We start from the raw sequence: 21,038 nt of genomic DNA, 5'->3' as shown, positions 1-21,038 counted from the left end.
TTCTTCGTCATAATTATTTCCTTGGTGAATATTTGCAGAAGCCTAGCTCCGACCTCGGTTTGCAATGCTCGGTTGCTGTTGGTAATCAGCCTGCAGAGCTTTCCGACTGGTACGGGCTTCCGCTGGACATCATTTGGCGTCTATCTTTTCACCTCCCACTCACTCACACATATCTTCTTTCTCTGTCTTGATTCTGAGACGGACTGCCTATCCAAGGCCGCCTTCATGTCTTCATCCGCGAATCACATTAATCCACGATCTGCTTCAACAACCATCATGTCGTCAAACAACTCTTCATCTCCCACCGACGCCAATGCCAAGGAGAATGAAATGTCCGGCATCAGCATGGTCACTGCAACCGCCTACCTCCGCAAACTACAGCACGAGACGCCGCCCGAAGAATTTAGAAAGATGCTGGACGACATGGCAAGGGAACGCCAAGCTTCTCCCGAGGAACGACTTCGCAAGAAAGAAGCCAGGGCCCTGTTAGTGGCAGCGCGGAAGAGAGCGGAAGCCCATCGCGAGGAGCGGAGGGCTCAAAGAGAGCGGGACTTTGAGGCAGGAAACCTGCGACATCGATATCGAGCTTGAACTCGTTGCGTCTCAAACATGGCGCATCAAATTGCACTACTAATTACATTAATCGACTACGAACATGAATCATTCAAATAATTCCTGTTGGACTTCATGTTATTTGCCTTGCTCTTGGCTTATCTCTCACCCACTCAAAACACCGCTATCGCAACTGCGGATGTTTGCGCTCCGCACATTGACGATGGGGTTGATAGCGAGAACACCGGAAACTCTTGGCAATGCGCCGGCCCCTCGCCCCAACCCAAGCTTCCACATTCTTCATTATCCAACGACTGATGATCGGTCACTAGTTCAGTCAAGTGAGTGACACGATAGTTTGTTGCTGAATACTTTCCATTGCTCCAATTCTACCAGCCCTGTTACTGCTATCTGAATCATTACTGTTGCTGTTCTTGCTGCTGCTCTTGCTACCGCTACTGTTACTGCTGTTATGATTGTCTACTTCTTACGTATTCTGCGCAGAATAAGTACCTATCGGAAAGCGCAGGGTACCTAGTTATGATAATGGCTCTAGACTTAGTAATGGTAGCTCTCAGAAGGCAGTTAATACTCGGAATACTTGTCGACTAGTATTTGATTTTATTGCCGACCGGCTAGATTCTTATGATGAATTCTCTACTCCGAAGGACATGGGGGAAAAATTCCAACCCGGTATGAATACTTGGATCCTTTGCGCCCTTGGATTGACAGCAACGTCATTCTAGTATCCCACGGTGATCTGTCAGCAAACAGGGCAAACTGGAGAAAGCCTAAGGTTTGATTCGCCTAACGCCCCCGCGGAGATTCAATCAAGAGGCCGATAGATGGAGCAATTGAACAGCATTGAAAGAAAAAGGGTCCATGCATCTCCCCCGCGGCGCCTATTACCTTACCGTGCTTACCTTAACCAGCGAACTAACCCCGCACATCTCCATCTTATCCAATGCTTTAATCATGACAGACAGGGAAGAAGAGGAGGAGGAAGAGGAGAAAGCTCAGCTTCCTTGTTGCCGGCACTAACGCTAGCCGAAAGTCTCAAACACGTATAAAAACGGCGATCGGACGTTCTGTACTGTAGATTCCCCCTCATCCCAAACGGTTAAAGTCAGCCTATTCCAAACATCTCAACTTCACTACATCCTTTACTCTTTTTTTCTACACGTTGATTACTGAACAGTACATACGTCACTATACACAATGGGTTTGAAGGGAAGCTGCATGTGCAAGGCGATCAAGTACGAGAGTACTGGTAGGCTGGCCCGATTGCAACATCGTGTGAACCACGCTGATAAGAAGCAGAGGACCCTCAAGTCACCGCCCTGTGCCACTGCACAGATTGCCAAAAGGTATGAAAACCCCAATATCAGGACTCTCATCAAGTCCATACATGTAGCTAATGAATTACAGTGGAGCGGCTCAGCTTTCACTTCCAACGCCGTCGTTCCTCGTACATCTTTCAAGGTCACCCAAGGTACGAGAGGCTCCCCCAATATTCTTCCCTAAATATACACTAAACCCCGGTCATTTAGGTGAGCCCAAATTCTACGACATCACTGGCGACTCGGGCAAGAACAACAGGCACTTCTTCTGCTCCAACTGCGGGTCCAGTCTTTATACCGAGCTGGACTTGATGGCCGACGTCACGTGCATCAAGGCCGGTGGTCTCGATGAGGGAAAGGCGAGCCTGGAAGGGAAGCCCGCCGTTGAGTTCTACTGCAAGGATCGGGTCTCGTACTTGGTCGATGTTAAGGGTGCTGATCAGAAGCCCGCTTTCAGTTGAATGGTGAGACGTGTGCGGTACACATGTAGCTAAGATTCCCTTATAGGCGAGCATTGAAGTTGCGCGATGATATGAAATGAAGTAAATCAATCCTAGTATACCCAATTGTCTCCTATAATCATTGGGGTGAGACTTTCCCAAACTAAACTGTCCCATCTCGAAATCTCAGGCACAGCATTAGAACACCCATCCCGTATACAAAACAACTGAAACCTTGAGGCTTCATTGCCACGGAATGTCAAAGGGTCAAGACACCTGATCCAACTCTCTAGACTCAGCTGGCCCAACTTTGGTCGAACTCTGAAATTACCCTCGCTGTTAGGAGATAGGGAAAGACGCAAAGCGGATTGTTCCTTTTCAAGCAAGATCTGACGCCCATCCAGAATCCACTCGTAAACAGTTGGGCAGCGTGGGCACCTGACGACATGTCGACATGCATTGCCGCCGGCCATGAATCTGCCCATCAAATCGGGGTTGGAACGATTACGACACGCGCAGCACCTGCAAAGTCCTAAGACTTCGGGACTGTGCCAGTGCCAAATCTTGCCCCGGTCGGAGGGGTTTTGAAAGCAGATACAGTATCCCTGTTCGAAGGCCCGCATGAGAAAGGTATCGTCAAAAGCCACGTGAGGGCATAGAAAATGACTGAGCGGCTGTAGCCCCCGAAGAGATTGCTGAAGACGCTCTTTGGTGAGCACCTCCCCTCGACCGATCTTGCAGATGGGAAGTTTCCATCGTGCTATCAATAGGGGTTGCTGATAGTATTTGATAATACCGTGCACCCAAGTCCCACGGGACATGTAAATGCCAGGGGCCATTCCGCCACCAAGCTTGAACACCGGGGCGCATAGCTGGCATTCAAATAATTGAATGTAATAATCATCGGAGTCCAATCTTGTTGTAAGTGTGTCCCTGTACATCTTTTTGAGTGACTGGTGATAGTGTGGGCAGATAATTAGCTTCCCTTCCCGTGGGATGCATAACTGGGTTTCTGGAGTCGACATTCCATCCGAGAACCAAGATCTCAAGTGCTTCGTTCTGCAGTATAGGCAGAACAAGGCGTCGATACAGATTAAGCCTTTGTATCTTCTTCTCGGCGCACGCAAAGCGCAGTCTTTGCAGAGAACCCCCCTTCGGACACGCTCTCTAAAATCTTTTCTGTCTGAGTACGAGAGCTGCCGAACGTCGAATCTCATCAGCATCTGTCTCTTTTGTTGAATTTGTCCTTTGATAGATACCGCCTGTTTCTTCGAATCTGCCAGGCGCAAGAACAGTAGACAGGCCATCAAGACAGTCATCAATCGTGATATGAGGGACTTTCCGACGTCCTTGCTTTCGGGCTCCGCAGATGAGTCTTCACTATGATATCTAGCAAAGGTTCGGTGGGAAAAGGCGTGCAAAAAGATTGCCGAAGACTGTCGAAAAAAGTAAAGATCATCTGGAGATAAGAGATCCATTATTTCAAACAGGAGTTCTGTTGGAAGTCGGTGCAAGATAGAGGTTTGTGTGCGAGTCTGGCTTCGTCTGGGTCCTACGACCTGCCCCGTATAAATACCCCAGCGTTGAAATAGCCCGTCATTGCTCCGGTACTTCAAAACCGAACGAGTCTCAGAGGAGGAGTCCATCAGTACGGGAAGAACGCTGCAATGAAAAGCTACATGACCATTAGTTAGGTACGTTCGGGCAATGAGAACCGAGGTCTACCGTCGAGGGGCTTTCTACTAAAATATGCGTTGTGAAAGCAGGTCGTTGCAGCTCATCAGAGGATTTGCAAGAAATAGAGAATGGATTCATAAAGTGTAGAATCATCGAAGACGATAGAGATCAAGCCAAGGCTTTTGTCTCCATGAATGACAATGCGAGATGATCTCTGAACCGATTCTTGTCCCTGTCCAAGTGTCGAGGGCCTATCTATACACCAGGAAATCAATCTTTGCGCCACCCAAGTTCGCTCTCAAGGTAATAGATTATGGAGAGAGAAAGTTTGCAGAGAGATCATGGGTCCGTATCATCAAGGTAACAGCAAATACCATTGTGGCGGCACCCAAGTCCTCAGCTCAACCAAGGTAAGTGGTGCAAACCCAACCTCTGACTCGAAAGCAGGGGCCACAATGCAACTTGTTGAAGTAGCGCAACAAGTCTTTGACAATGTGAAATACTCTGGTCTCGAGTTGGATGAACCGTGTATGGATTCATAATAGGAATACCATAGGACAAGTCTCAGGGTCAGCAAAGAGGTATGAGGGAAATTTGACGTTCAGATTGAAGTCAGCGGACCGTTGCGATGAAACTATCTGGTTCCTCCTGTTGCGATTCATTGAAAATGACAACCATTATTTATGGAGAAGATTCCAGCTTCCATCAAGCTTACGTCGCCAGAGAAGAGCTTATCCTAGTGCAATCTTGCTCTCTTGGCTCTCCCAGATGACCTGTCATTTCGTGAGTATCATGTCCCAACATAGCGCAGGTATAAAGCTTACCGCATTCCAGCGCCCCCCCTGATTCTTCGACTCCACTTCCTCATCCCATTCATAGTCGTCCCTCCCCTCCTTGCCAGCGCCACGGAACAGAACTTTGACTTCGAGCTTCTTATCAAACCTCTTATACGCCTTGGGAGCGTCATCAAGGTCGTACTCTGCCGTAGCAATGAAACCAGGTCTAGCCTGTCCGCTCTCGACCAGCTTCACTAGCGCAGCAAACGTCGGCTGCCCCTGAACAATACCGCTCTTCATCGTCAGCGCCTTGATCCAAAAGTCACTCATTGGTAGACTGAGGTTCTTCTTCATCTTATCTGCATTGGGCGCGCCCACGCTCTTCTCCTGGGCCCAGTAGACGCCAGGTATCCCGATCCCGCCGCCAACAGAGGTGACGGCGATGGCTTCACGTAGGATGTAATCTTGCTGCGGCTTCAGCTCCGCATTGACGCACTCCTGCCCGCAGCAGTCGACACTACGGTTCACGCCGCCGGGACGGAGAGCCAATATCTGCTCCGAGGCCGAGGCACCGCCCTTGGTAAAGTTGATGGGAACGGCACCGATGCTGGCGGCTTTGACTAGGCGCTGTGGAATGTGGTCCACGACGTAGACTAGGCTAGCACCGCGAATGATGGCGCTATAGGCGCAGAGCAGGCCGACGGGACCGCCACCAAAGACAGCCACGGAGTCGCCTGGCTGGAAGCCCGACCAGTTCAGCCCTTCCCATGCGGTGGGGAAGATGTCACTGAGGAAGAGCCACTCCTTGTCGGAGAGCTTCTTAGGAATCTTGATGAGGGAGCTGTCAGCGAAGGGCACGCGGACGTACTCGGCTGGAATTCAAGTTAGTTTCATTCTATATTTTTGTAGTAATTAGTGGCGCAGATACCCACCTTGGAGACCACCTAGGTCGCCAAAGTCTTTGCCAAGACCGAATCCACCAAGCTGAGGAAAGATCTGGTTGTCAGTGTCGATGACACCGTCTTCGGGAAGGCCAAAGACGACAACGCGATCACCGACTTGCAGATTGTCGACGGCATCCCCTACTTCCTCGACAATTCCCATAGCCTCGTGGCCTACGGGGTAGGGCACTTCGGCGCTGGACATGATGCCATGGTAGATGTGAAGGTCAGTGCCGCAGATGGCAGATGTGGTAATGCGGACGATGGCGTCTTCTGGCTCCTCGAGACGCGGGAGTGGGATATCTGCTTTGACAGCCATCTCATAGGGTTTGCCTTCCCAGACCACGGCGCGCATGGTCTTGGGGCGTGAGGTTTGATGATTGGTCATGATTATTGTTTTTGAGGAATTGGAAATGGTATGAGAGAAAGCTCATTAATTGCTCTGTCAGGTATCTGCCTTTGTGGGCCTCTTTATAGATCTTTGCCGCGATTGATCGAGAGACGATTTGTCAGATGCTCATTCTTTCCTAGGCGAAGAGGAGTACCTTTTAGAACCGAATGGGACATATCTGACCCCTTTCTCGACCCCATCATCCCCGACTTGTCATTTTGGCGGCGGAAATTGTCACCTGAGTATGAATAGCCAATTCCCCAGGCTCAAACGTCGTCATCTGGGCAGGGGTCATCACCGAATATGCTCGATGTAGAAAGGCAACCATGCCAATAATGAACCCCGTGAAGCTGCTTTGAGTACGATTTATCCAATTCAACTTAGTCAGACGTTTAGCGAAAGCTGAACGGAAGTTCTTCCTCACACAAGATGGTGCGCAGCCTGTATTCGATATCACGTAGGGCTGACCGTGTTACCCCGGCGGCTCTTAGTCTCAGGGGTTGTGGTAAGCTGACAGCAACCCCTTCCATGTTAGGGCGCCCGGCAACTACGCATGAACGACTGACGGCCCTTGCCCCTGTTAATATTCGATTGGAAAGTCCGTACGAGAAGGGGTTGAAGCTGACGTGAAGGTACCCGCGTAAGGCACGTGAGCCCATCACAGTCATGGTTTGGGTAAAGACATGAATGATAAGTCAAATAGGAACAGTCTGTCTCAGGAGGAGTGGATGTGCATTCGAAGGTGCGCGCAGCAACTCAGGTGTCTATGGTACAGGTAGTATTACAAGAATGGAGTCAATTGCATTCCTCTGGGTCGGAGACTGAGTGCACGACAATGGACTTTATCTCAGTGGAAGCGCTTAGGCTTAGAAACGAACGCGACCCTTGGTGAAAGCCAAGGCGAGCCAGCCAGCAATCAGAGCAAGGCCACCAATTGGAGTGACGGGACCGAGGAACTTGAGATCAGGGTTGAGGATAAGGGCGTAGATGCTACCGCTGAACATGGTCGCGCCAGCGGTGAAAAGACCGGCGGCGAGGGGGTTGGATCGAGCGATGAGAATGGCAACGGAATGGACGAGCTAATGATTGTCTTAGGGTCAGCTACTGATCTCACTGATGATGATAAGTGAAACAAGATGAGAGCAACTCACTTGATAGTGAGCGGCGGTGGACCAGCTGGCAATCTTTGCGGGATCAGAGATGCGGTTCTTCAGGCCGTGGGCTCCGAAGGCTCCGAGACCGACGGCGGTGGCGCCGAAGATGGCACCGACTCTCCAAAAGGCCTGGCTGCTCATTGTCTCTGTTTCCTCGGCGATGGTATCGGGATGGGTATTTCGTGATGGCAAGAGCGAAGTCGTCTCGTTTGCTTGAGCGCTGGACATTGGGGACGTGAGATGAGAGTGAGATGTGAGATGAACTGGTGAGATTCGGTGGTTCACTTCTGAAAGTTACGTGATGGGCCGGCGGGCTGAGAGCGCGAAACACCGAAGAGCGACCCCTTGGCATTTGCTTAGATAATCAAGCTGCAAAGTATTGCCAGCTGGTCCCGACTGGCGCGGCACTTCAGTTACTTATTTTGTCTCCAGGCCTTGGCGACAAGTTTAAGAGGAAACACTGGGACAAGAAAGGGGAAAGGACCTCTTGTCTGTCTACCATTATACAGCAGAGTCCCTTATTAGCCGGCTCGTTCGGTTCGGGCTTGGTATCATTTGAATGCCGGGCCGGTATCTGTGGACTCGGGGGTCTTCCGTGCGGAGCTCCCGCCTGCGAGTTGAGCTGTCAACTCCACCAGGGCTCAACGCGGCACGATCCCACCCACACTAGGGCAATCTCTCGCTCGTGCCTGCAACAATTCAGATGGTCTGGTGGTGTAGTTGGTTATCACGTCAGTCTAACAAGTTGAGACTCTCTCACGATAATCTCACTGTTCACTGAAGGTCTCCGGTTCAAGTCCGGGCTAGATCATCCTCCTGGGCGATTGGTTTAGTGGTATAATGACCGCTTAGCATGCGGTAGGTCCTGGGTTCGATTCCCAGATCGTCCATTCTTTTGTCGTAATCGTGGGCTGGACTTCAAGATTGTGTAGTGACGTTGTTTTTGATGCCGCGGTGGTGGTTTCCGTAGGTGTGGGCGAGAGGCTACTCTATTTGAAGACAAATCTTTTTCCCGTTGAGAAGTCTTTGTCATACCAGAGGAAATGCTTGGACCGAAAAGTTTCTGAGTTGGAGAGATAGAAGGAGAATAAGACAATCTGCCAGCATTCAACTCGGGTTCATAATGGGAGACAGAGGGCAATAACACCATGGATGTCCGTGAATCAGAATATTGAGGACACTGGTGCCCACCGACATTGTGGACCAGTCCGTACTCAGAAGGCTCTAATTGGTTCGGGTTTGGACTGCCATCGACTGTCCAATCGCTCACTTTACAGTACGCGCAGGGATAAATACGACGGACGCTAAGGCAGGCGCTGAGCTTCTTCGAGGCGTGTCACCCAGTGACGATCTGATACATCCGGACTGTGGATGGCGTTACAAATGAAGATATTTCATTGTTCGCTGAAGTGATGCCTGAATCTTCGAGGCATACGTAGAATGTTGCATATTTATAGCTAAATACATGAACAACGTCGGCTTGCTTGCATCTTCTCTTCATGGGTTGTCACTTTGAGTTCGACCAATCATCAGACGAACCGTCCAACGAAACCACCTTTGGACAAACGGACATTACGAGATCTCGCTAGCAGCTCACGATACACGCGTATTTCGAATTCTGTACGGATGATTATGCCTTCACGGTTTCTTCAGATATTTGACGCAGGACAGCTGAGTATAAAATCTCTGATCATCTTGAACTTCTTTTCGCGACATCAACGTTCTCTAGTAATCGCAATCTCGTCAGAATCATACACTGCCACTCACTCGATGAAGTCGAGCGAGCTGAAAAGGCGTCTTCGGTCGCACAGTGCGTGGTCCAGGGATATGCTTGTTAGCGGGGCTTGAGATTGGACCGAGACTTTAAAGGAGTCTTTCTGCCCTTCCCGATCATGTTTCCGGTAATAATTCATTCGGTGGCTTGATTTCTTTCTTGCTTCTTGAAGCCATTCCATCTCAGTGTATTCGCATCAGACGGGCTGCTTTTGCTTCACATTCGCCCGAAACTTGGGAGTGAAAACTCCTCGAGGAACATTGGCAGTTTTAAACACGCCACTTCGCCCGCCTGTCACCGGAAGCTCTTGGCAAAATGCGCCAGCGGACACCTCATCGAAAGTCAAGATTTGGGTGCAAAGAGTGTAAGCAACGTCATGTAAAATGCGACGAGTCTCGGCCGGCATGCGTCAACTGCACGACTGCTCTCAGGAGATGCTCATACCTCGACACTGAGGCGGCAGTACCATCATCGTCCACGTTCTCGTACCAATGTCCGAGCCCAGCAACATCAATAGGGTCATCAACAGCAAGCCCGGCGGTGCCCATCACCCCGGAGCAAGCGACTTGCCGTAATAGCCATGTGCCGACAGAGCCATACGATCTCCGGCACATGGAGTTGCTATACCATTTCGAGCATAACTTGGGCTACAACCAAGGGTTCGGCGATACTCTCACGCGACAAAAGTACCAGCAAATGTCACTGAAGCAAGCCTTCCGGGTGTCATTTCTGATGGACGAGCTTCTAGCTATAGCTGCAGCACACAAGAGCACTTTGCCGGGAGAAGATCAGGCTTTCTATCGCAGCGAAGCAACACGACTACAGACGAGAAGCCTTTCACGTTTTACGGTGGCTGACGGCGATCTGTCTGATGAAGACTTCCTTACAGTTTTCCTGTTTTCCACCTGGCTCGGTCAACACGTTCTCTTCGACACGTTCTCGATACCCGCTGATCTTCCAGTCACTCTGGATAAGCTAGTCCACTGCATGGGCCTCCATCGGGTCGTTCGGAGCGTCGTAGGGGGCTCGTGGGACAGGCTCCGGTCTCACTTTGATACCCACCTAGGTGCAGGGAGCCGCTTCGTGCAGAACATGATCATCAGAAGAGAACGGTACGAGACAGGCAACGAATGTAGACATCTGCTGCGCCTCTTTGAATCGAGCGACCTCAACGATGCATCCAAGGCGGCGTGCCAGGAAGCAGTCGAGCACCTGCAGCTCATGTTCGACATTCATCGCAACACAGACATACCTGCAGGTCGGCGGTACAGCACTGTACAGGAGTGGTCAATCCGGGTTCCAGCCGAGTACGTCAGCCTGCTCGACCAAAGACGGCCCGAGGCGTTGGTGGTGCTGGCATATTGGGGCGTGTTGATGCATAAGGCGAGAGACTGCTGGGCGTTCGGGGCCGCGGGAAAGAACCTCGTAAGGTCCATTGCAGCTCATCTTGGGTCGTATTGGGGGGAGCTATTGGCGTGGCCAAAGGAGATGACAGAAGCCCCTGTAATTTCGATATCAGACCCAACTTGAGCCCTTCATGAATAAAGGTCCGTGAGGCGAGTGATGGGGATTAGTATCCAAGAATCAGCTTTCTTCGCCCAGTTTGAGGCGTGGATCGAGGCCGGATGACAGCTATCTTCGTCCTGTGCTCAATTGTGACATGCTACATCTAAACTTAAATGCTGCCAACCCCACGAAGTCTTACTTTAGCAGCTGCACATCCCCACCTATCAAAGACCCATGCTGCATTTCTCTTGAATTATGGTAACAAAGGACCACTGTATAAGCTACATGTAGTACGGAGCAAGCTCATGGGCCGGGACCATGCTGGCTTCGGCACGATCTGTGAGGGTCCCGCCCACGTGTTTCCAACAAGGAGTGAAGCAGCCTGAGTTTTCGTCAGCTCTGCCTGGAAGACCAGGAGAAGCGGGATTACATGATTCTATCTCTGCTGCAGTTCTCCGCCCAAATTATAATGCACTACTTCGATACAACGACACCGTCCAGGCCCTAGGGGGCCCAGACCAATGTGCCTCTGCATGACAATGCCGTGCTCGCTCATGGAAACTTGGTGCTAGCAGCGAGTGAAGACACAGATGAGATATTGCTTGCAGAATGTAAAGGTATGTGATTTAGGGTTCTCGAGTAACATGTACACGCTTCATTCCCTTGTAACATCGAACGACCATACTGAAAAAACCCCAGACCAATCTTCACGCCGTATTGACATCTGGCTCAGGTTCATCATGGCAGGCATAGTGACTAGGTCCTTGCTAATAAAAGATCACAGAAAATTTTCTCAGAAGGAGTCATGCCTATGCCCATTTAAGGTGACTTTGCCCGTGCGGAAAGATACACCTTCATCTCTGTCTTGTGCCAGGTAGTAAACATCTTTTGTCTCCCTAACCAGCCTGCACTATCAGCGTGTAACTTCATGTCAAAGTTCCACACAACGCGGGCAATGATTGTCCGGATCTCGGCATAAGCCAGACTATGAAGTTGGTCAGCCACATTCACTCAAAGGAGGAGTCTGAGACCTACTTCTTTCCAATACAGTTCCTTGGCCCGAATGAGAATGGCTGGGCTGCTAACTTCTGGTCCGACTCAAACTTCTGGTCCCCGAGCCATCTCTCGGGATGAAACTCATCGTGCTTACTGAAGTGAATCGGCGATCGGTTGATGGCCAGGTGGTGAACGCCGACTGAGTACCCGGCAGGGACGAACTGTCCACAGACCATTCTTCCGCCATCAGGGACCACGCGAGGAAATGTTCCAGGGCCAGGAGGTCCCAGTCGAAGGGCCTCTTCGATGGCAGCGTTGAGGTAGCTCAGTCCAGCTGTGCTCTGGATGGTAATGTCGTCTTCGTTCTCAAAAGTGTTACGGATCTCTGAAGTGAGTTTGGCCAGTGTTTGCGGGTTCTCGCAGAGGAGATAGGTGGCTGCGGTCAGACCTGTCGCTGTAGTCTCACTGCCGGCGACGATAAGAACCTGGGCAGCGGCATAGATCTCCTCGGTTGACATGCCCTTATCATCGCTCCCTTGCAAGATGTAGTACACTATGGATCCCGTTAGCAACCTGCCTTGATTGAGGTTAGCAGATGTGAGCCTACTGAAGTCGGGGCGGTCAGTCTCTTGCTCAAGACGGCGGTTCACACGCTCAACGCCAAACTGGAACTGGGCCACTCTCGTCTTGATGAGTCGGCGGGGAATGAGAAGCAGAAGCATCTCAGACAGCGGTGACGGGAATCGACGAGCAGCACGAAGGTAGGTCCCAGCCTGGAAGATATCAAAGACAGCATGCAGCCACCAGTGCCACTTAGCATCGCGCAGACAATAGAATGGCTCGCCAAAGGCTAAGTCACCAATAATGTCAAAGGTGGTAAAGTTGTACCAGGAGTTCATGTCCACGACAGCCGCGGACTCTGCGCTCCCACTGGACGCCTGCCCGTGGAGCTTATGGATGAGAAGCTTGACATAGCCGGTGATGACGGACTCTTGAGCCTTGAGGGCCTTGTCCGAAAAGACAGGATTCTGGAGCCTGCGCATACGCTTGTGGCCGGCATCGTCGGCTGTGAGAATATTCTCGACGCCGTTGACATTCTTGTTCCACCACTGAGCATCTTTCTCAAAGTTACCTGTGCCCTCCTTATTGGGGAAGCCTAAGTAGGCGTTGCGTTAAAATGACTGAGCGCCAAGATGATGCTGATACTTCTGAACGTACCATATATCGTTTGCCAAGCCTGACCAGAAGTGTAAGACAGCTCGCCGGGGGCGATACGAATCACTTCTCCGTACTTCTCGTGCCACTCTTTGACCTTCCAGTGGCTTACCCCGCGAACGTCAAAGAACAGATAATACGCCCTCGTCACACCGGCGAGCTTCGGACCGGGGTAGCGGCTGAGGGGGTGTAGAAAGGCATTGTAAACGCACTTTGCCACTACTCCCAAGAATGCCTGCAAGGTGCCCTGAATCAGTAGTCTGTCTCTGCCAGTCTCATGACCATACCTACTGCGAGAGCTAGAAGTCCCAGAAGCGCCATTTTTACCACCTTGGTCAGTTGTGGTCGTGAGACCCCGCTGGTCGTATTATTGCTGGCGAGGGGTTGTTGATGAAACAATTGGATCAAAAGAGCAACAGGGCAGAGCGAGTCTCCCACGAGAGAGCACGAGGGTTCATACAAGGAGGAAATCGGGATGTGGAAAAGACGGCATGGCAACCCCAAAAGACCCCAAAGGGGGGCGATTGTTCGACGATATGACGCATAGCGGTACTCGTCGGATCGCTTTACGCCCGCATCACGAGTCAGATGGTAAGTCCCTATCAAGGAAACGAATCGTACGCGGTCCAATTGTAATTATCTTTTCCAATTAAGCAATGCTTGAACTTTCGGTTGATATGTTCCACTGTTAGCGTAACCCCACGGCCGAAGCATTGGGAATGAGAGCGGATAAGCCCGAAGGTGTTTGAGCTTGCTTTCCTTCTTGGCAGGCCGACGTCGATGCTCATCTTGGCTTCTGGGGTAATCGTGGAGTGTGCCATGACTCGTCGACAGTCCAGGTCAATTTATTATACTTTGACCGAGTGCCGGGCCCGGTTTATCGTGCCGATATGATAGATACCAAAGCTTCGATTTGTGGAGTCTTCCTCACTTAGAATGACAAGATTGCATTATTGCGATCTGAGCGGCAAGCTCGCGGCAAGGCAAGCCTCCAATGGTCGTGCCAAGGTGCTTAGTCAATGAGATAGTGTACGCAGGATTCTATAGCCGTCGTATAAGCAATTGTAATTAAGTCCATGTATTGATCAGCAACAGGATGCACCTGTTTCGAAACATCCCTATAACGAGGGGCTTCGAGCGGGCAGTTTGGCTTATCTCCTCCAACCCCGACCTTCAGTCGTGCATAGTCCTGGGTGCCGGAGCACTCCTTATGGTCATCAGGCCATGTATGCTAATCAGTGGAGATTTAGAGTCGCGTTTTCTTGGAATACGCAGCCGTTAGATATTTAGCATAAAACGCTGCTCCGAAAACGAGTTCGTATAGAGATTACCTTTGCCCCTCATATCGTGCAGGCTCTCGGTTGTATCAATGTCCGTATGGAGCCTGTCAGAAGGAGGCAGGAAGTCGTAGCGACCGAGACGTAATCTGACCAACAGATATCCTAGATGTGGTCCCTTTACAAGCGCGGATGGGTGAAAAGTAGGATATGACTAGAATGTATTTCATCTTGATGTTCGGCATGACTTGACTCGGTCTCGTAGAGGGCTCCCGCCGGCATGTATCCGCCATCAGGCGAGCATCGACCTTGGAAACCGCGCTGCCGTCGTGGAGCGTCCAGGATCCCCTAGTCGGTCCAAGTTATCACGAAACTTGACAGGCCCATGCCACACATTTACCTTGCAATCCCACGAGTCGACGACTCTGAACCCCAATATCAACATCCGCATCAGATGAACCAATGAGCTAGGCAAGAGTCGTCACCTACGGATATACCCCGACGGCGTTAGGATGGCAAAGTGGCGGGAGCTGAGGGGCCGTTATAGTGATTGCTTTCGCGGGGTTTACGTTGAGATATGTGATATAACACCAGCTAGATCGTCTGGGAGTTCTGCTGAGCTGCCTTCGCTCTCGCTCTTGCGCCTCGACTTTTGCCTCTCACATTACTTTGCTCCAATCACTACGTCCTGCGCCGCGGCATCATATTCAAAATGGGTGAAATGATCATGTCAAATGAGCCCTGGGACTTTCTGAACTCCGTCTTGCGGTTCAGGGACGACGATTCCCAATTCTGGTGGGATAAGACAGGGCGCATGTTTTCTAAGCTCCTGAAATACGCCGGCTACAGCGCAGCAGACCAGTACCGCGAGCTCAACTTCTACTCCCTCTTCGTCGCTCCTGAGCTCGGCCCCTCACCAGACTGCCACGGCAATGTCAGAAGATGGAGAAGTCCCGGGACACCAGACTCTACTCCCATTGACTTTAGTTGGGAATGGGGCCGCGACAACCAAGCTGTCGTTCGCTACTCTTTCGAGCCCATTGGCCTTCACGCTGGCACAGAGCTCGACCCCCTCAACAGACACGCAACAAACGACTGGATCTTCAAGCTTCAGCAACAAAAGCTGGTTCCCAACCTGGACCTGGAATGGTACAACCACTTCACAAGACAAATCCTGCCCCATGGTACGCGGACAAAGACCGTGGACTGCTTCATCGAGGAGACAACGCCAAAGGCAGGCACAGTAGTGGCCCTCGACATCGAGAAGAGCGGACCCGTCATGAAGATCTATATCTATCCCGGGCTTAAGGCCGAAGAGCTCGGCATCACAAACCTCGAGCTCGTGGAGCAGTCTATTCGTAGCCTCCCGACCGACCAGTTCAAATCACTCGGTGCCGAACCCCTCCTGGAATTCCTTAGAGAAGGCACAAAGAAGTACAGCTTCGAGACGGGCATCCTCGCCATCGACTGCCTCGCACCGAAAGACGCTCGCATCAAGGTGTACATCAGAGCAAAGCATACAACCTTCGAGTATATGATGGACTGTCTGACCCTCGGGGGCAAGCTAGATATGTCGGGCGAGGCGATTGACGACCTCAAGGACTTTTGGAAGACCTTCTTAGCGGACGCACCAGATGTTCTCGATGATGACGCCCCCGGACGTGCATCACCGGGCTTCTACTACACCCTCGGATGTGGTAGAGCGATTTCACCAAAGGTGTACATTTCTCCCAACTATTTTAGCAAGAATGACGTAGACGTTCTTGCCCGCCTTCGCAAGTTCTTCTCTACCCGTCGGTCGGACTCAATGATGGACAACTACGAACAAGCCCTGAATGATATCTTGTAAGATCCTCCCAATCCACTCATCGCTTGCAATTGCTAACGAGTCTCTTAGTGGGCGCAAAACTCTGGAAACTCGTTGTGGCAGTCATTACTATGTCGGATGTGCTCTGGCCAAAGGTCAATTAAGGGTGGTGACATATCTCAGCCCCCAGTCGTTTGACTGCGAGAAGGACATGATTCAGGCTCGGAGGCCATAATAATGAGTGATGAGATACTAAGCTGTTGCGTGGTGGTGTAGCTATTCTTTATTACTTGATATCCGATATAGTTTATGATGTTGATTATCCCTATTCGCTCATTATTTTAAGTCACTTGTTAGCCTGAATTTGCATGTCGTAAAGTCCGAGCTTCTCGTCGGGACGAACGTTTGGTCCGTGTTCAAAAGTGGTGTTAAATTTGGTTTTTTAGACTCCGCGTTATCTGCACGATGTCAGCGTACAACGTTGTATCACTTCTTGGCAAAACGCTGACAGGCAGAAAATTGACTGGGTTCGTAAATTACCACACGTGTGACGCAAACAGAATGGGACTCTACGAGAACAAAGTTTGCTGTCATCATGTCACAGCTTGCAGATTTCAAACTCTATCAATTCTTGTAGGGAATCTACGACATTATTCTATTCTTCGTGGGTTTTCTATCTATGTTTCCCCCGTCGGGGCGCTTAGCTCTACCGCCGCCTTTTCCAACAAATCGCACGCTCTTTTGGCACCACCCTGTGCATTGAGCTCCTCTCCAATTCTCGTCGCATTCTCCTTGTAACTTGTCTCATTGAGCACCTTGTGCACTGCATCGCGAACCTGGTCTACTGAGGGAGTATCGGTCTTCAGATCAATACCCGCACCAACCCAAGTCACTCGCGCAGCTGTGTCCTTCTTGTCCTCCGAAGTTCCGGCGCAGACGAGAGGGACGCCGTGTGAAAGGGCTTGCGTAACACTGCCGTATCCACCATTTGTCACGAGCAGGCGGCAGCGTGGAAGGAGGAGGTCATAGGGAACCCAATCCGCGATACGGACGTTATCCTCGATCTTGACCTTATCGCGGATCTCGTCGGCGAGTTTCGATGGCACAACCAGCAAGTGACTCTTGTCGTCCTGAAGCGCTTTGATGGCGGGAATGATAAGTGACGTCGGGTCCATGGCAAACGTGCCCTGTGTGATTCCAATAATGGATTTGGCGTCGAGGACATCTTGCCACCACGTTGGCATACCAACACTTGCACCTCCAAGACGTGTAACCAGAGGTCCGACATACTGAGCCTGAGGAAGAATAGGCTTGGGGCCCTCCTGGAATTCCAGGGAAGGACACGAAGCCTGGATGTGCAGGAAAGGACTGTAAGAGTACGTGTCTGTGACTTTGAGGGCGGGCAGCCCGAGCTTCTCTCTCTCTGGGTTGATCGTGGGCAGGACTAGTTGTGGTTGACTGATGAGCATTCCTAGAGCAGATTGAGCAGCATGCTCGATGGGCTCAGGCCCTATGTCGGGCAGATACAACGGGACAACCCCCAGAGTTGCGTAATGAGGAATCTCGCCCAGCTCGTAGAGCGCTGCGACACCCTGAGGCAGAGCGTCAGTGAGAACAAAGTCCGGCTTGAACGTCTTGAGGACACGACGGATATCAGCGACTTGTGCCGTAACGCGCCCTCGGAACATGACTTCTGCCGTCTCGGCCATGTCTTTCGGATTGGCGCCCTCTAGGTTGGCATCTACTTTCACTACTTCCTCCGCGGTAATGAATCTCGCCCCCGATGCAAGGACTCGTTGCTCCTGGGGTGCTATGGTAGTCCAAACGACTTCATGGCCACGTTCAACCAGCTCCTTGGCGACGGCCTGCATTGGCAAAACATGGCCGGTGGCGGAGAAACAATGCAACAAGAACTTGAGCGGTCGACGAGTTTTCGTGGTCGTGGCCGTAGCCGTGGCCATTTCGTCTGGTGTTGAAAGGTGCATCGCGTTCACGGGGCGGTGTAGTTGAACAATGCTATGGTGATGATCTGTTGGATTTGGTGATTGGACGAACACCTAGCGGATTCAGTTGGCATTGCAGCACGAAACAGAGGCACATAGTTATTGCATCTAGCAGGTATTATGAATCTATCGATATGCCTCAAACTCTAAAGCTCCTGATTCGTCCATCCGTGTCGATTTGTCAATACCAACAGCACAACGCACGCCCGAAGGATAAGATCATCCGTAATCGACCCATGGCAAGGGTAATTCCAGATAGCTATCTTGACATTATCTTTGCAGAGCGCTGATTGAAAAGTCCCATGCGGGTCGAGATACGACGTTACAAACTCAATTATTACCCCGGGCATTGGGAACCCACACGCATGAGTCGGCGAGCATCACGAGTCAGTGGCGTGTTGATGGAGTTGATAACGAGCCGGGGGCAGTTGGGGTAGGCAACCCGGCAGTTGCAATGGAGTCTACCAGCGGAGAGACATTTGGAGGGTACGAGTAAAAGGGTCAGCGACACCGCGCTGCTTACACCAATGTGCCAACAAGCTTTACTGCATCCTTCACAGATCTGTCAAAATGTCCCGAGCTATCGATAAACTTCCCGCTCCCGCAGAAAGCCGCTCGATGAAAATTATTGGACTTGGTCCTAGCCGGTAAGAATTATAGCGAAAGCGCAATATCAAGGTTTGGAGACACTTCACTCATCTGTTTACCAGTACTGGAACTCTTGGTTTATGGCAAGCACTGAAGACTTTGGGGTATACCCCCTTCCACATCTCAGAGCTCCTACCCTATGGCTTTCAGCAGATGAGAGCACTCCAGGAGGCTATCATTGCCAACGACAGCGATAAGCCATTTCAACGAGCCGAGTTTGACAAACTCTTCGCCGGTTATGATGTAAGTTCAGGTGTCCCGGCTGTGAGAGCTGGTTAGAGGAGCTCATCTAATACCATAAACCTTTAGTGCATCGTCGAAAGTCCTTGCTATCTTTGTCCAAACATCATCAAAGAGTACCTGGAAGACCCGGATGTCAAGTTCATCTTGACGGAGCGTACCCCGGAGTCATGGGCCAAGTCAATTGCGGGATCCCTCGGAGCCTATCATGCAAAGCTAGCGAAGCCGCCTTTGTCAATCGCCAGATACTTTGACAGCTTTATTTGGGAGCTTACTGCACTATTCAGAGCCATGACATACAGATGGTCTGGCGGCCTGGAGCCCAGTGACCCTGGGTTCAATGAAGCACTTTCCAAGAGCTATGTTGATTAGTGAGTTGACGTCTTGCGCTTCAAAATCGCTATGAGCAGATGTTGACGATTGCAATAGTTTAGAGAGTGTGAAAGCTCTTGTGCCTGCTGACAAGCTTCTGATCTTGAACCTTGAAAAGGGATTTGGCTGGGAAGAGATCTGCACGTTCTTAGGGAAAGACGTTCCCGAGGACCCTTACCCGCGCATCAACGCCATGTCCGACTTTCATGTTGCCGCAGAGATGGTGGTCTCTCCCGCAATCAAGAAGACGATGCGAATTCTCACTTCGTCAGCGATTGCTATTGCTGGTGTTGGAATTTGGTACTGGCAGAGAAAGAGGTAGCACCCAGGGCCTCAAGCTGAGGGGCTTTTGCGACAACTGTGTAGTCGTCAAGTACTTCAACAAAATTCGTTATACCCATTACATAGCTGCGAGTTGTGTAACTCAGAGTTCTGGGATTTGAGGAAGATATGACAGCATCATCATTGAACAACTGGTTGCAACTGCGTCGTCCAATTGTACTGTACCACTGACCTGGATTCCACGAGAGCAGGAACATCACTTAATCTCATCTACAAATGAGTCAGAGGTCATCAGAAATGATATTGATATATTCTTGCTTGTTCTTATACCAAAGGCTGCAATTGGCCAGTCTTGGAGTCTATCTAGGACCTTTGGGGTCGTAGGCCGAGACCTCAACTTCGAGCCGCATACCGGGTTGCCCAAGCTTTGAGGCCCCAATACCTGTTAGAATTGGTGCATGGTTGGGAGTCCACTTCTTCATGTTCTCTACCATTCGGCCAAGGCCATCTTCAGTCCAGGCCTCGTCAAGTGCATACAACCGGATGCGGAAGACTTGTGACCACCCTTGGCCGCCAGCTTCCTTCAGGGCAATGTCAACATTTTCAAATGCTTGGTCGATCTCCTGCATGAGATTGCTGGGAACCTCTCCAGTCTTTGAGTCCCAACCCCCTTGAATTTGGTTTAGTGAGCAATTTGTTTGCACATCATATACATACACCCTGCTTGAAATTAATTACCTTGGCCAGATATTTCAATGTTATCCCCCACCCGGACTGCTTGACTGTAATGCATCTCCTGCAACAGTTTCTCGCCATAACCTCTATACGAGAAGTACTGGAGTCCCGACATTTTGACGTTGCTGAAGTGAGCAGTTGCGACAATAGTAGTTCAGGGAATTGATGCAGATAAGAAAGAAGAATCGTGGTATGGTGGGTTTCTTGCTGTTGAAAATCGGTTTCGGTGACAAGAAGCTATACGGATTTAATGCTTGCACTTGAATTCTCTGTCGGTCTCTATACTGGCATACTCCTCATTAATAGGCTTTGTGTATCTTACTATCACATGGTGTTGTGTTAACTAGTACTCACTACCATGCTCGCTACATGTAAGCGTTGTAAGTGTAGACAAACACCGTTAGTGATGCGGCCAAATTCCCGTCGCCGGCTGAGTAATGTTACGATTGTGCGGCTTGCTGAGGCGTGCTTGCCAAGCGCTTTTTTCCATTAACCTGGTCCTGATCAGGTCTTGGCCAAGCTTAGTGCTGAGAGAATTGACAGCGGACGATCAGCCAAGAATTACATCTTACTAATCTCGTGGGTTAATGTTGTTTAGCCCATTAAGATTCCCTTCAGAGTCGGGCACACAATCAGTCCTTGTGGCGAAGCCAAGCAGCGAAGGAAGCGGAGGCAAATTTCAATGCACCTTACGGGCTTCTTTAGCTATGGATGCACGTATGCTCTATCGTCTGTGATGAGTTGCGATTCGTCAGCCTTGGCGGCATTTCATGAACAGAGGAGAATTCGACGGTCAATTTCCGGCCTAAACATCTTGAATCAAGGTGTAGACGCACTGCAGTCGTCCGCCCAGATCCTATTCATTTTACTATGCCTGTCCTACGTCACTTCCGTCAGGGAGATGACCTGTCT

At 50.7% G+C, this 21,038-nt stretch overlaps 10 protein-coding genes across 10 annotated transcripts; 5 read left to right on the top strand and 5 right to left on the bottom strand.

The window, feature by feature from the left end:
- Positions 1-276: 276 nt before the first annotated feature.
- CABS01_15757 (uncharacterized protein) lies at positions 277-591 on the top strand (the record flags this gene model as incomplete). Its single annotated transcript, XM_060549091.1, has 1 exon — positions 277-591. One exon carries the CDS (start codon positions 277-279, stop codon positions 589-591), a length of 315 nt encoding a protein of 104 aa, XP_060391049.1.
- A 1,179-nt stretch (positions 592-1,770) lies between these two features.
- On the top strand, positions 1,771-2,353 carry CABS01_15756 (glutathione-dependent formaldehyde-activating enzyme; the record flags this gene model as incomplete). Its single annotated transcript, XM_060549090.1, has 4 exons — positions 1,771-1,822; positions 1,873-1,919; positions 1,981-2,044; positions 2,103-2,353. 4 exons carry the CDS (start codon positions 1,771-1,773, stop codon positions 2,351-2,353), a joined length of 414 nt encoding a protein of 137 aa, XP_060391048.1.
- A 2,387-nt stretch (positions 2,354-4,740) lies between these two features.
- Positions 4,741-6,081, bottom strand: CABS01_15755 (alcohol dehydrogenase GroES-like domain-containing protein; the record flags this gene model as incomplete). The annotated part of the gene is made up of 3 exons (XM_060549089.1): positions 4,741-4,782; positions 4,834-5,657; positions 5,718-6,081. The coding sequence occupies 3 exons, from the start codon at positions 6,079-6,081 to the stop codon at positions 4,741-4,743; spliced, it is 1,230 nt and encodes a 409-aa protein (XP_060391047.1).
- Positions 6,082-6,983: 902 nt separating this feature from the next.
- Positions 6,984-7,499, bottom strand: CABS01_15754 (uncharacterized protein; the record flags this gene model as incomplete). The annotated part of the gene is made up of 2 exons (XM_060549088.1): positions 6,984-7,196; positions 7,269-7,499. 2 exons carry the CDS (start codon positions 7,497-7,499, stop codon positions 6,984-6,986), a joined length of 444 nt encoding a protein of 147 aa, XP_060391046.1.
- Positions 7,500-9,360: 1,861 nt separating this feature from the next.
- On the top strand, positions 9,361-10,575 carry CABS01_15753 (Upc2 protein; the record flags this gene model as incomplete). The annotated part of the gene is made up of 1 exon (XM_060549087.1): positions 9,361-10,575. The coding sequence occupies one exon, from the start codon at positions 9,361-9,363 to the stop codon at positions 10,573-10,575; it is 1,215 nt and encodes a 404-aa protein (XP_060391045.1).
- A 795-nt stretch (positions 10,576-11,370) lies between these two features.
- CABS01_15752 (cytochrome P450) lies at positions 11,371-13,083 on the bottom strand (the record flags this gene model as incomplete). The annotated part of the gene is made up of 4 exons (XM_060549086.1): positions 11,371-11,536; positions 11,587-12,703; positions 12,766-12,997; positions 13,054-13,083. The coding sequence occupies 4 exons, from the start codon at positions 13,081-13,083 to the stop codon at positions 11,371-11,373; spliced, it is 1,545 nt and encodes a 514-aa protein (XP_060391044.1).
- Positions 13,084-14,751: 1,668 nt separating this feature from the next.
- CABS01_15751 (aromatic prenyltransferase) lies at positions 14,752-16,081 on the top strand (the record flags this gene model as incomplete). Its single annotated transcript, XM_060549085.1, has 2 exons — positions 14,752-15,884; positions 15,937-16,081. The coding sequence occupies 2 exons, from the start codon at positions 14,752-14,754 to the stop codon at positions 16,079-16,081; spliced, it is 1,278 nt and encodes a 425-aa protein (XP_060391043.1).
- Positions 16,082-16,523: 442 nt separating this feature from the next.
- On the bottom strand, positions 16,524-17,807 carry CABS01_15750 (MGT family Glycosyltransferase; the record flags this gene model as incomplete). The annotated part of the gene is made up of 1 exon (XM_060549084.1): positions 16,524-17,807. The coding sequence occupies one exon, from the start codon at positions 17,805-17,807 to the stop codon at positions 16,524-16,526; it is 1,284 nt and encodes a 427-aa protein (XP_060391042.1).
- Positions 17,808-18,419: 612 nt separating this feature from the next.
- Positions 18,420-19,431, top strand: CABS01_15749 (uncharacterized protein; the record flags this gene model as incomplete). Its single annotated transcript, XM_060549083.1, has 4 exons — positions 18,420-18,496; positions 18,560-18,740; positions 18,807-19,108; positions 19,167-19,431. 4 exons carry the CDS (start codon positions 18,420-18,422, stop codon positions 19,429-19,431), a joined length of 825 nt encoding a protein of 274 aa, XP_060391041.1.
- A 319-nt stretch (positions 19,432-19,750) lies between these two features.
- CABS01_15748 (endoribonuclease L-PSP) lies at positions 19,751-20,241 on the bottom strand (the record flags this gene model as incomplete). Its single annotated transcript, XM_060549082.1, has 2 exons — positions 19,751-20,061; positions 20,130-20,241. The coding sequence occupies 2 exons, from the start codon at positions 20,239-20,241 to the stop codon at positions 19,751-19,753; spliced, it is 423 nt and encodes a 140-aa protein (XP_060391040.1).
- Between the last annotated feature and the right edge of the window lie 797 nt (positions 20,242-21,038).

Source organism: Colletotrichum abscissum, assembly GCF_030869225.1.
Source record: "Colletotrichum abscissum strain IMI 504890 chromosome Unknown Scaffold_72.1, whole genome shotgun sequence".
Taxonomy (NCBI): Eukaryota; Fungi; Ascomycota; class Sordariomycetes; order Glomerellales; family Glomerellaceae; genus Colletotrichum; species Colletotrichum abscissum.
The sequence above is the reverse complement of the archived record's forward strand: the minus strand, read 5'-3'. Positions and strand labels throughout refer to the sequence as shown.